Source organism: Cavia porcellus, unplaced genomic scaffold (genome assembly GCF_034190915.1).
Source record: "Cavia porcellus strain 051 isolate PalLab524CR breed Dunkin Hartley unplaced genomic scaffold, mCavPor4.1 scaffold_1, whole genome shotgun sequence".
NCBI classification, from domain to species: domain Eukaryota; kingdom Metazoa; phylum Chordata; class Mammalia; order Rodentia; family Caviidae; genus Cavia; species Cavia porcellus.
Genome location: NW_026947484.1, coordinates 26,271,908 through 26,286,670, shown reverse-complemented (window position 1 = coordinate 26,286,670; position 14,763 = coordinate 26,271,908). Strand labels below are relative to the sequence as shown.

Sequence of the window (14,763 nt, the reverse complement as noted above, 5' to 3'; positions counted from 1 at the left end):
TATTCTACTATGTGTCTCATTTTGTTCAATGTTTATTAAAAATTACAATGGCTCTAACAGCATATTGGTAGCTTCTCCAGTATCCAGTATTTATCCAACTTAGGACCACCATTGATTACCATTGTGTAATATTTTCATCCCCTCATTCCCCAACCAACCAGCTCTCAGCAGAGATTGCTAGATTGTTAAGAGAAATGGACCAACGCGAGAAGGGAAAACCATTTGTAACAGGAGCAGCCACAGCAGTCTCAGAGAGAGTGGGCAATCAGATGGGAAAGAAGACAAAATATAATTTCTGAACTCCAGTTTGAAAATTAAAATCAAAATTCAGAAATATTATTTTTTAATACAATTGCCACAAATTCTTTTTAAGTAGGTTTGCCAGATTGGTAAAATGAGTAACATCAAGGACTGATGTGTATTTTGTTATTATTGTTTTGGGTTTGTTTTGTTTTACTTTGTTTTTGTACCAGAGATCCAACTCATAACCTCGTGCTTGCTAAGTAGGTGCTTATGCCGCTGAGCTAAATTCCCAACCCCTGTATCTTGACTATAACACAGTGTATGAAAAAAGAAATCTCCTACACCATAGCCTTTGGTGGATATGATAAAACACAGAGTGGATGGAGATCCTAGGAAGAAACAGTACTCATTTATAAGGCTTGCTCAAAGAGCAGTTAATAGGCATGGCAGTTGGGAGTACGATATGAAATAAGAGTCAGCCGGATGTTTAACCTTTGTCTTGAAAAACGGTCCCAAAAATTTGATAAATCATAACAGGTGGGCTTGTTCAGTGTGCACAGGGCAGATGCTAGGAGGATTAGCCCGTTACTCTGTCATCACTGAGACACAATATCTGACTAACAACTGTAAGAAGGAAAGATTTATTTTGGCTCACGGCTTGTAGAAGTTTCAGTTCATAGTTCGCTGCCTGTGATTCAGGGTGACATGACAGAAGAGAACCAGCTATGACATGATGGCAGGAAGCACACAGCAAGCAAACGAGAGATGGAGATACCTTCTAGACCACACCCCAGTGATCTACTCCCTCAGACCAGGCTTCAATCCCCAACATCACATGTAGCTTTAAACTCATCAGAGGTTAATCCAGTGATAAGTAACACACCCCTGTGACCCAATCACCTAATAGCCCCATATAGGAGAACATGAGATTTGGGGAGACATCTAGATGTAAACCCTAACATGAATCATTTTACATTCAGAGTAGTCTTTAAGTGCTAAAATATGGTCTGTAATCATATTGAAATACACAAAGCCCTAAGTCTAGTGGAAATGTAAAAGAAGTTTTTATGTTTGTGGTCAGGAAAAATAAAATGTAGTTGAGTCTTTACATTATTATCAGCAAACAGTATTATTTAAAAATAATATAATATAATATAAAAAATTATACTTTTGCTATCTGCCTTAGCATAAACTTGCAAGCTGAATCCTTTTGTGTTTCAACCTGAGCCTAGGTAGAAATTTGAAGCTTCAGTGGTTTGGTTTGGTTTGGTTTGGTTTGGTGTGGTGTGGTTGTGGTGTGGTTGTGGTGTGGTTGTGGTGTGGTTGTGGTGTGGTGTGGTTTGCTTTGATGGGGGTTGGGGGAGTTTGAGGTTTTTTTGGAGATGTAATAGTTGATACTTTGTGACAATTTGAGTTTAGAAGCTTAACCAAGTGACTTACCAGGGTGCAGGGTCCTCACTTTGTAAACATCCTCATCTTGTGCAAGAGGGGGACAAGGAGATGGTATGAGTGCTACACCTACAGAGCAGGGTAGGTTGCTCATGGTATAAGGGAGACAAAGAGGCTCGCTCTCCCACAATTCTGTCTGGCTGCTGGTGCTGTCTTCCTCCACCTTGAACCATTGCCCCTCACCATGCCACCCTACCTTGGAGCAAGCTGATTACAGACTGAAACTTACATACATTGTGAACTAAATAAACCTATCTTTCCTTAATTTGGAGTAACAGGTATTTTGTCTCAGCAACAAGGGAAAAATAACTAACACAGGGTGTGGTGCTGAGGATTGAACTGAGGGCTTTGCACATACTACACAAGTGCTCCACTACTGAGCTATATCCCCAACCCTGTTTTTTTGGCTTTGTTTTGTTTCTGTAAAATGAAGATTCAAATAATGACTATTTCATAAAGTTGTGATGAAGACTAAGAATATGAATGTCTTTTTCTTAAACAGTCAAAACTCTGTAAACCATGCGAATAGTACTTCCTTATATAAATCAACTTGGCAGATAATACAGAAAATTCTGGTCAGACGTAATCACTGAATTTTAACAAGGACAATAAAAAAAGAATGCTAGTGACCATTAAAATAGAGCTATTCAGAAAGACATGGAGGTCTAAAAGACAGCAGAAAGATCTGTAGAAAATAAGGTTGAAGAGAATTAGTGTGTCAAAGACTTGCTGAACCATCATGTAGACAGTCAGCATCTCCACTGCATATAAAACATAAGAATAATGAGGAAAACCTTCTCTTCTTTGAGTAGGACAGTAATTAAAAGAGATTTTAAATGGTCCATTTTATCATTATAGAATCTGAAGGCAGGGGGAATGAGCATGTATTTCCTGCCTTTGCAACTAGATTAGGAGCTTTGAGTGCTAGGGCTTTATCATTAGCTTTCATTCCCTAAGTAATTACCCAACCATAATTACTTTGGTAAGATGTGGTGAATCATCAGATGTATACATCCATGTGAAGAACTCTTGTAACATGGTTATAATAGCAGTTTAGACAAGATCAATAAAGACAGCATTGTAAAAAGAAAGAAAGAAAACTCCAGAATCTCTTCATTAAAAATAGATTTAGTGAAATGCATTTGGGGAGGTGCAGTTTATGCTGGATTGTCTGAGACTTGGTTAATATCAAAGGATGTCCAAGAGTTTTAGATATGTGACAAATAAAATGGAGACCTTAGGTGCCAGAAATGAAACTATTTTCACAATAATATCAAGGACTCAACATTAACTACAGCATCCAGTATTTAACAGCTAATTATTTTTGCTGCCACAAAATATATTTATATATGGGAATGTGAGTGTGTGTGTGCACATGTGCATACCTACATGTATGCACATTCATCCCTTCTAATTCTCTCGTTATTTCTCAAGCTGTGTTCTGTTGGAGGTACATGCCAGTGCCTGAGTGTGCTTCTTCAAGTCTCAAGGGTGTTATGGCATAGTCAGATTTATGAATGTGTGCTTTTTCAGAAGAACGATTTTTTCATCTTCACATAATCCATTCCCTTCAGGCACTTCTGGGTTCTCACCTAGCAGTACTTCCCTCTCCATTAGGCAGTGTGACTCACTGTTGGGGCCCATTTGGGAGCAAACCAGACCTTTTGTTGAGTTCCTGTACTCCTACCTTCCTAATTATAGAATTCAAAGCAGAATGAGTGAATTAATGACGTGTGTTTATTCCCCACAGTGAGTGGGGAAGTGTAATGCTGCCGCATGCTTACCATAGCACACAAGCTCTCCTTCCATCCTTTAGCTTCCATTTTTGCAGTGTGACTTCACAGCAGCAAGAATGGAAGGTGCACTTTACTCACCAGTGAGTAAATCATGTCAATGGGCGTTTTAAAGCACAGGCCGAATACTCCATTCACTTAGAGAACTATTCTTTCAAAAGCTCTCTGAGAACACATGCTTGGAATTTGAAATTGTACTAAGTACTGTTTCCTGAGGTATCCTAGCTGAGGCAGGTGTGCGCAAGATGACATTTAAATGTGGGCTGGTGGGTTTAATTTCTCCAATCAAAGAATTATCTGGCATCTGATTCTACAGTCCCTCAGTGTAGGCAAATACTAAGAGTATTAGCAACAGAGAAATGCAATTCTAGATTACCAACTACTGCAGAGGACAGTTCCCTTTTCTTGAATATGTGGAAGGCCCTGATAGACTGTTGCTGAGTGAAGCACCCTTTGTCTGGTGGAACACAATGAAAGTCTGCGTCTTCAAACCCATTCAGATTGATACGGGGCATACAGTGGAGTCAAAGCTGCCCCACTGGATGGTTAGAAAAGCTGGGCAGTTAATTCTCTCTTTTCTTTTAAACTAGCTACCTATTTGATTAAACTACCGCTTAGACTGAGTGTACAGATTAGGTGATGGGTGAGAATTAATTCTCTGAAAAATAAATGCTTTCACCATGTTGGCATGTTTCATTTGATTCATTTTGCGAAGAAAATAATGAAATGAGAGATGCAAGTTATTATGGTAAGGAGTGGGAAATGTAACAACTTACATAAGTAATGAACCGTTAATGGTAGGTTGAAAATACAACTCCTAGGAAACACGAGTGAGAACTTCATCACATACGGTAGTACCATGGGTAACCCAGATATTTTGTGGATGAGAGAACCAGAAGAACCACTTCTTCTTTCTAAATTCCGTGTATAGGAGCCACAGCCAGAGGCGTGTTAGTGGCTAGTTTTCCTGTGATTCTAAGCCGTTGGAGAACAATTCATGTGAAGCAGGGTTTTTACTTCTCTTTTTCTTGGGAGATTAATAACAGCTGATGCAATTCCAATTCATTGATTAATTCTAAAAGGAGGGGGAAAATAAGTGTTATCCTATTGGATCCAAGATTATTACGAGATATGACCCAGTCTATGCCACGTTTTCCATACAAATACGATGTCCAGATGCCTGTAATCTCATTCAAGACTATAAAGCCATTTTTGTGTATTCAGACTCACTAAATGACAAAATTATTAAATGCCTTGTTTTGAATATTAGTCTCGCCTTTATATTTGTGCATGATGTATTTAAGATATTTCAACAAAATTCCTACTCTAAAAGTATTAGAGTAGGGTAGGCCAGTTGAAGTTTACATCATGCATTAGAATTTATTACTCCTTCCTTCATAATCGTTTCCAAATTCATTGTATTTTAGTATTCAAAATAAAATGAAATTCACATTTTTCTAACTCTCCCGAGGAAATATTTCAAGTTCTAATGCTTATTACTATTATTTTGAATTCAACACTGTAAAATACAAATATGAAATAAACTATAAATGAATTATGCATTCATATTTATCATCTGTTTTACTAAGAATTCTTACTTTTTCAGCCATCGATCTCATTAATAATTTGCTTCAAGTAAAAATGAGAAAGCGCTATAGTGTGGATAAGACCTTGAGTCACCCTTGGCTACAGGTAAAATCACTCTTTGATTTTTTTTCTTCCCACGTGAATGAGATTCCAAATACTTGTGAGATTTTGATATAAAAGTACAAATCTTTTGCCACTTTTTAAATGTGTAACTATCCTAATTTCAAGTTGCTTGCCAAAAATGCTTGCAAATTCTTTAGATTTAATAAATTTAGTGTTGCCAACCTTCTCTCTCTGTAACATGAAATCAAATAGAACAGCCATGCATACACATACATGTGCACCACAAAAGTGAAGCATCATAACAGAACTCAGAGAACCAGATTTCAAAAGCCTCTGTATATGTAATCATGACAAAAGTCCAGATAAATGGCCACCTGGTCATGCATAGTACTCACTTGGAAGCTATAGTTTTAAATCCTAAGATAATAAGCATAGATACAAGTAAATGACAAATACAAACTATATAGATATGCTAATGTTTTCATAAACATTTGTTGTTTTCATATTGATCTTTAACTCTGAAATACTAAAGAGTTGTTTTTTTTACATTTAAAAAATTTATTAAAAATAAAAAGCAAAACAGCAAAAAGATAGAAATGATATTTCAAAACATAGGAAATTAACACTAATTAATATATTGCATATTGTTATCTAAGAAGTAGTTGTTCAGGTTACAAGATTTAAGCATGAAAAAAACATGACCAAACAATGAAAGCACAAATCCATCTTTTGGATGAATTAACAGAGATTAGAAGTCTATCTATCTATCTATCTATCTATCTATCTATCTATCTATCTGTATTTGTATATGTATACCTATATGTGAATGGCAGTGTACCTAATTACTCTACTACAGGCATTCATCATTCGTATTTTGAGTCATGATCATATAGACACTCTATTTTCAAAGGCTAAACTGATCAAACGGCCATGGTACTGATACTGTCTCACAAGGATGCATGAGATGTGATTCAGTACTGTCAGAGTAGAAGAAAAAATGGTCACTCCTAGACTGTGAGAGCTGACAACATATGGAACAGTGTGTTGAATTGTAATGATCTCTATGGTAATATTTTCAAATTTCTTCTTCAGGACTATCAGACCTGGTTAGATTTACGAGAGCTGGAATGCAAAATTGGGGAACGCTACATCACCCATGAAAGTGATGACTTGAGGTGGGAACAGTATGCAGGGGAACAGGGGCTGCAGTACCCCACACACCTGATCAATCCAAGTGCTAGCCACAGTGACAGTCCTGAGACGGAAGAGAGAGAGATGAAAGCCCTCAGCGAGCGTGTCAGCATCCTCTGAGTTCCATCCCCTATAATCTGTCAAAACACTGTGGAATTAATAAATACATACGGTCAGGTTTAACATTTGCCTTGCAGAACTGCCATTATTTTCTGTCAGATGAGAACAAAGCTGTTAAACTGTTAGCACTGTTGATATATCTGAGTTGCCAAGACAAATCAACAGAAGCATTTGTATTTTGTGTGACCAACTGTGTTGTATTAACAAAAGTTCCCTGAAACACTAAACTTGTTATTGTGAATGATTCATGTTATATTTAATGCATTAAACCTGTCTCCACTGTGCCTTTGCAAATCAGTGTTTTTCTTACTGGAGCCTCATTTTGGTAAGAGACAGAACCTGTCCATGAAACAGTTCTGTTCTGTATGTCCCAATGGCATTATCACAGTAATTCAAACTCTTGAAGAGTAGATTACCAGTGTTCTATGAACAACTCAAAGCTCATATGAAAAAAAAAATGAAAGACGAGGGAGAAGGAATATAAAATCCTAAGACAAACTGCATGAAAGACACTTTATTGTATGGTTTCAAATCCTTCTCCTGCCTGGTGTGCCTCAGTATATTTAAAGTCAAGTAAGTGCACCTAGGCACACAGAGCCTACTGCTCTTGCTCCTAAATGCCTTAGAAATGTAAACTGCTCCAAATAACAGCAATGTCTCTTCCTTTCTTACCACACCCTGCTTTACTATGGAGAACCAGCAGTTAAGCAACCTTTTGCTTTTTGTGTATTTTTCAATAATACAAATAAATATTCTTGTCAAAATTTGTGTCCATTTGATTGAATTTTTATTTATAAACTATTTTAGTGGTTTTCAAGCCAATTGGGTTCAGTGATACCTGATCAAAAAGCAAAAAAAAAAGATTCATGGTATGGAAGTTCTCCCAATACACTCTGAAGTGAAGCCTTTCTGTCTTGCACGCGATCTGGCTTCCAATTGAAAAAAAAGGCTTCCAAAGGGAAAATTAACCAAAGCCAAATGGAACGTCCAGGCCTAAGGAGGAATACTGCCTTTGCCATCTCAGTTTATCTTACTGGTTCAGTCAGTATAAGCCAGAGATTAGAATACTGGCTGAAGGTTCTTCTTGTATGATCTTAACACAATGGTCTTGAGACAAACAATCAAGCAAACCAGCAAAAACTTCAACGACTTAAAAATAATGTCTTAAAAAGAAAGTCACCAGAGATGAGGTTCTTTAGCCTGCAGAAAGAAAGATCTTTGGGCCTAACAGATAAATATGTGAAGTAGATTATATGGGCTGCTTTTCTTCCCAGAAGAATGACATGCTATACTACTTAACAAAAATTTTTTATTAATATTTGGAAGACTATTATATGTGTTGGGAGATATTTGAATATATAATTAGGTATGTTAAGACTGCAGGCCCTAGTTCAACTTGGTAAGATTGGGGAGTGGCTGATCTCTCCTGCGGTTTGCCTCTGCTTTGTATAATTATTGAATTTTATACAAATAAGTCTGAAAATTTCAGTTTCTCAGTCTGTTGATTTTATATAGGAATTGGATATGTGTGTATATTCGTATTCAAGTAATTATGCATATAAAAGCATACATCAAATTGACAGAATGGAATATGTTAATGAGTAAAACAAAGGCTAGTCATATAAATTGAATCTTTTTATGTAAAGAATTTTTGGCAGAAGGAAAATAAAGAATATAAAACCCCTCTCCCTTTGTGTGCACATAATATAAATTATAGTGATTTAATTACAATGATTTATATTAAATACATATGCATACTTTTTATCAGCTGCAATATAAAATATAATCAATAACTATGATATCAAAAGATTTTACTCTGTAAAAGCACACAGATATCAATTATTCATGCAGCAAATATGTGTTGAATTTCTGTTCTATGTAGCTGTTTGCTAGACTCTAAATTTGAATGCGAATTAGACATGGACCCAGATGAAAAGAGCTTTTTGCCTATTAAAATGAAAGACAAAATTGATAGTTCTTACAAGAAGTTTTATGTAAATGTATGAAACATCACACAGATCAGTTAATAATGAAAGAAGGAAAGCAACAGGGCGATGTTTGCGCAGGCCTTGAAGAAGTAATAGAGACGCATCAGGCTGTAATTTGGAGAAAACAGAATAAACAAAGACAGGAAGGTGGAAAGACAGACATAGCATATGTCTGCTTTACAGACATAGCAGAATGATAAAGGTAAGAAAGAGAGCCGAAGAGGTCCATTCAATTGAGATGAGAACTGTCTTGATCCCGAGGCCCTTGTCTGCTAATCTAAGGATTTCTGATTTATTCCTTATGGATCTCAAGAACTATTTAGACATTTTAAATTGAAAGGTAAGCACCATCGACAGGTTCACTCAGCCAGCAACGCGGAGACCTGATCAAAGCCATGGGAAGGCACAAGGCCTTAAGATCAGCTAAGCTAATGTGGTCATACTAAGGCGGAAGGAGGCCTGAGCGAGAGCAGTAGTAAATACGAAGTAGTGAATAGCAGTAAGGAGCCTGGTGAAGATAGATTAGGTGATGGTAGGTGAATCCATGGGACTTTGTTCTGATTGAATGTGGAATTTAAGAGTTCAGAATGAATTTTAGGCTTTTTGAAAGACTGAAGAAAATTTTTAATCTGAAGCCAGAGATTTAGAGAGAGTAACTTCACATTTGGAACATATGGATATAGAGCAACAAATTTGGTATGTCCTCAAAATAATTAAGTATGAATCTGGAGTTTGAAAAGAATTCTGGAGCTAAATGTACAGATTTAAAGGATGACAGCTACTGTATGTTGAGAATGATCCTAGTCCTGGGGGAAGGGAGGAAGGTTGGTTTTTTCCAATCATTCTGTCAAAAGTAAGAAAATGCAAAGGCTTCTTTTAGGAAACCTCATCTATCATGGTCACACGTGCAATGTTCCTCAAGCAATGACACCAGCCCACTGCAGACAGCATACAAATGGATGGACTCTGTGTATCTTAAATCATCTGAACCACAGGTCTAGATTTTGGCCCGAGCGGGGAAGCAGTACTAGAGAAATATTTTGATTACTATTATTTTTGTTATATACATTATCCTGAAAGAAACAAAAATGACCTTTGAGTTTGACCATAATGACCCCCCTCTAGGCTGGCCGTATTTTCAGAATACATAGCCAACCATTTTATGGAATGTGTGTAACAGGTACATCAGTAGAAGCCAGTTGTGCCTGTACTTCCTCATGCATCATCCCATTGAAATTAAATTTGACTATTTTTATGACACAATTACTCTGCATTCATTTTGTTTCAACGCATATTAAAGAATAAAATACTGGCTAATCTGAAGACACTAAGACCCATGGAGAAGGATTTGCTGCCTTTGGTTGTCAAAAAGGAAATAAATTACCTTATCTCTGGGGCTGTCACACTGTCTGCATCATGGTTCTCTCCACCATGTTTCCTTGATGTTAACTTCTATCTATCCATTTACCATTTTGCCTTTCGTTAGGCCTCTGTCTCCTGTATTGTAGTTGTTGTTCTTGTACTTCTTGTTCTGTTCTTTAACAGCCTCTTTGATGCTGGCTATATAATTTTAGTGTAGCATTTTAATTTCTCTATTGGATGCTTACTACCTGTTTTAGTTACTTTCTGAATGATTTCACTAGGGATTAACATATGCATCTTTACTCATTGTTATTTTTTTCGAAAGATTAGCATTGATTTAATTCCAGTGAAATACACACACTTTGTTCCACTGTAGCTCAATTCTTGCTACCCTCCTTTGTGTTACTGCTATACATAATACTGCTTTATGTATAAACCCTTTAATATTGTTTGTACAATCCTCAAATCAAGTAGAAGAAAATTGTGTCTTTGACATTTACCAATTATTTTCGTCATTCATTGCCTCATGTGAATTCAGAGTATTATCTAGTGTCATTTCTGTTTTGTTTGAGTAGTTTGCAAAGAATTTCCATAGTCTTTGCATATCTGAGAATATTTTTATTTAACTTTCAGGTTTGAAAGCAAGTTTGGCTGGATATAGAAATCTTGGGAGACAGATTTATTTTTCTGTCAGTATTTTGAATATAGTATCCTATTGCCCTTTGGTCTTTATTGTCTCTGTTAGAAAATCAACTTAAATCTAATTGTAGTTTGTTTGTGTGGATAAATTGCTTTTCTCTTGGTGCTTTTGACATTTTGTCTTGTAGTACTATGACCATGATGATTCTAATTGTAAAGTGGTTCGCCTACTTGAGTTTGTTGCAGTTCTTGAATATAGATATAAATATTTTAATTCATTTGGGGAAATTAAGGATATGTTTCTTCTAATATTTTTCCCACTTACCATTGTCTTCTCTATCCAGGATTCCCACTGCATGTGAATTCATATGCTTTGGCCAGTACTGGAGATGTCCATGGACAGAAACAGTTTCCATGGACAGCCCTTTTCCCCTTGTGTATATGCAACTTTGCTGTTTGTTTTAATATCTTACAGATTTTTTTAATGAGGACTGGATATTTTAATAGTATTCTGTGTGGTGAGTCCTCTTCTACAGAGATTGTTTTTGTTGTTTGTTCAGTAACTTTCCAGTAGCATCTCTATCTTCCCTATTCTGTGAAGCTGATGTTTCTGTTTAGATTCCTGTGGTGTTTTGGGTTTTTTGTTTTCATTTTAATATTTTTGGAGCCCCTTTGCAACATTATATTTTTGCAGTCAATTTTTGACTGTTTAATACTGTGTTTAGAGCCCTGATCTACAAAGGAAGGTTTCTAACATTTTCTAATATACATGAGAGTGGGCTGAATTGAAGAAGTTAATGAAATTTTGCCAGCTGCTTTTACTTTCTGTGTTTAAAAGTGTTTATTCAGCCAGAACAGAGAAAATGTCTAAGACTGTCCCTACTCTCTTCTGAGTGTGTATGCAATATGCACGTTGCACATATTGTAACTTTTCAACCACCAAGGATGTACTTGAAAATTTTCTATCTCCTTATTAAATATTTCACTGCTCTTAGTCTGTTTATTACTCCAGACACTAGTTCAGCATCAGGTAGCTGCAGCATTGGCTTCCCATGGTTGTTTGCTACTGATATTGCTATGGCAGCCTCCACCAGGAAGCAGGTTTCTCCAGCTGCCTCTGCAGTGGAACTGTCTTGGCATGGAGCAAAGAACAGGGCAGATGAGAGCAGGCCAAAGGCCACAGCTTCCCATTGCTCTTACCAAGGATTAATCATTTCTCATGACTAAATGCTTACAAATCTGTACTATGGAATTTTCAGCATCCTAATGTGATTCTTCGTATTTTTTTTTACCCGTTCTACAATTGCTATTTGGGAAAGAATATTACTCTTCTAGAAGCACCAGAACTAATATTTACTTTAAGCTTATCAATACAAGATCAGATGAAATGTATGTGTTATTTTGCTACAAATAAGAACTTAGAAATTAGGAGAAGACATTAAGAAAATTTTAGTGTTACATTTCTTCACTTTTCTACTGCATTATGAGCTACTACATTATTGAGTGATTAAAAGTTAATTCTTGTTTTGTCGATGAACTGTTTAATTTAAAAATTGCATTTAATTCATTTCTTCCTTAGGAGGGTGTGAGAGTCTTCATAATGCTACCTTTACCCAAGTGAGTAAAAAATTTCCTATCTCCGTAACAAAATATGGGGAAGGATATGGCCCAGAAAACCTCAGACTGTTAGAGTTCATCTCAGCCAACAGCAGCATGCCGCTTGAGGAGAATCTCACCAGGGATACTACTCTGCCTAATTGCCTCAGCATTTTGAGTAGCCTTTCTGCATCACTCTCTATGGTGTTTTTCTTCTCAGATCAAGCTCTTTTTACAGGGTTAATGAAAAGTGTAGGGATTTTTGGCATACATTTTTGTATTTTAAGGAGTAACCTGATTTTTTCCCCCTAATTCTTTCTTATATCCACAGAAGGTAGAGTCTAGAACCATATCTCCTACTCTCATTGCTTGGTGCCTACTGACAAATAACCAATTGGTTTCCAGTACCCACCTTCCCACTTTAGTCAAAACAAAGCAGAACAATACATACAAATCAACTCATATTCTGATTATTCTTCTAGCAAATATCTAATTTCTGTCATTTACTATCAAATTTCTCTCACTCTCTTCCTTTGATTTCTGTGTTCATATTCTATAGAATAAAGTCCTCGTCTTTGATCATCATCAATGAATCTTTGCTCACAAAATCACCAGAGTCTTCACATTCAAAACTGGTAGATTTCCTCAATATAGTAAAGAATGTAAAACCCAAATATAAGATAAACATAGTTGAATTCTGGGTGCTCATGAAAGTACTATATTTTCTCATGCCTTTTTAGAGGCATTGTAAGAAATTAAACGGAGCAATGTATATGAAATTTACAGAATATGTTTTTCACAGGACACCAGTAAAACCTTCAATAGCTTATGTTTATTAGTACTTAGTCATACAACAAACACATTTGACTACCTTCTATGTGCCAAAATACAATAGATGGAAACATGAATATGATTGCCATGCTGTGACATTCCTTCCCTGATGACCAGCCACATCAGACTTGATGGGGTACCAGGCAGGGTATGACTTCAACCTGGACAGGCAGGGGTGCCTCCCGAAACCAAGCCATATTAAATGTGAATGAATGAGGCTAAAATCCTCTACAGTCTGAGTTTTAGTCTCAAGAGTCAAGTGAAAATGATGAATGCTAGCATGTAGTTAAAATACTTAAATAGATAATATTAATCTTTCTTACCCAAACTATTAGTTTTTATTGTTTCTCTTCAACCTACATTGTATGTATCTAGCAAATTTTCTTATTCACAATTTCATTAGTGTCTCCTTCTCCTTTGATTAATCTTAAATCAAATATTTCCTTCACTTAGTAGCCCCCAATCCATTTTGGCCAAAAATCCAAAATCCAAATTTTACAAAGTGAATTTACAATTTTTTTTTTTTTTTTTTTTTTTTTTTTTTTTTTTTTTTTTTTGGTACCAGGGATCAAACTCACAACCTAGCATTTGCCAGGCAGGCGCTTATGCCGCTGAGCTAAATCCCCAGTCCCAAAGTGAATTTACATTTATGCTTTTAATAATAAAATCCAAATTTTATATTTTCCAGGTTCATCTCTCCATGAATTTATAGAATATTTTTTATTTAGATGCCTACTCATGTATCTAAAATCAGTTCAGGCATCAGCCTCAAAGCAATTGTACTGCAGATTTCTCAATAGAATTTTTTCCTTCTGCCTCTTCTCCTTCCAATCTCCCTCCAATGGTGAGTCAGTTTTATATTTTTAAGAAAAATAAATTAAGGAGTGAAAGATTTATTTTAGCTAACAGTTTCAGAGGTACCAGTCCATAGTCACTTGGACTCATGGCTCTGGACTTGAGGTGAGGCTAAGCATCATGATGGGGAGTATGTGGTGCAACAAAGCCACTCACATCAATGGCTGCCAGGTAGGGGAGGAAAGAGAAAAACTATGACTTTCAGCTTAATGTACCCAGTGACCTACCTTTTCCTTCTAGGCCCTTCTCCTTAACTTTTCACTGCCTTGCAATAACACCACCAGCTAGGTACCAAGCTTTCAACCACTAGTCTTTAGGGTACATCCCAGACTCACCCGGGGCCCGAAAAATCCACACCCATTTCACAATGCAAAATTCATTTAGCCTACCTGCAAAAGTCCTCTTATGTTCACAGCTTTAGTATTTTTCAAAAGTGCAAGCCCAAAATCTCCTTTGAGATGCTTATGGAAACTCTTACAAATGCAATCCAGTTAATATAAAAAAAATCAAGTTATACACTTCCAACATAGAACGGTAGGAAAGGCCCATATTAAGCACTCTGATTGTAAAAGGGAGAAATAGGAGAATACCAAAGAAGACTTGGACCAAAAAAAAGCCAAAATCTGGCAGGCATGCATTAAATCCTGTAGCTTCCTATCCCACATCTAGAACACAGAGCGGTGTGATTTGATCTCCAAAGGGTGACCTTGTCCCTATGGCCATGCCACCTATAGCCCCTATTGCTCTTGGGCTAGCTCTCCTCATTGCCTGAAGCTTCCCTCAGTATATCTTCTCCATTCCTGGCATCTCTAACTGCTTGGGATCTCCATTTACTCTTATAGTTTCATGCATTACCTTTTGGGGAACTGCCCTCAGAAATTTGACCCATATTCTCACTATTCTTCAAGACCTTTCTCTGAAATCCTGAGGAAGCCTCCATTAATCCATAGCTCATGCACTGTGCATGTCTGAAGAGCCATCACCATGTAGAGCATCACATAGTCTGCTGCCTACTTACACAGTAGTTAGTGCTGCTTTGACCATGG

The 14,763-nt window shown here is 36.6% G+C and overlaps 1 protein-coding gene across 4 annotated transcripts in view; it reads left to right on the top strand.

The window, feature by feature from the left end:
* The window catches only part of Prkd1 (protein kinase D1), a 301,676-nt gene extending 294,466 nt beyond the window's left edge, over window positions 1–7,210 (top strand). For all 4 annotated transcript variants that reach the window (XM_063246399.1, XM_063246381.1, XM_063246388.1 and 1 more), the window contains 2 exons: window positions 5,092–5,177; window positions 6,228–7,210. In XM_063246399.1, coding sequence (XP_063102469.1) covers window positions 5,092–5,177; window positions 6,228–6,446 — 305 coding nt within the window. In that variant the 3' untranslated portion in view covers window positions 6,447–7,210. The remainder of the gene's footprint in view (window positions 1–5,091; window positions 5,178–6,227) is intronic.
* The last annotated feature ends 7,553 nt before the right edge of the window (window positions 7,211–14,763 follow it).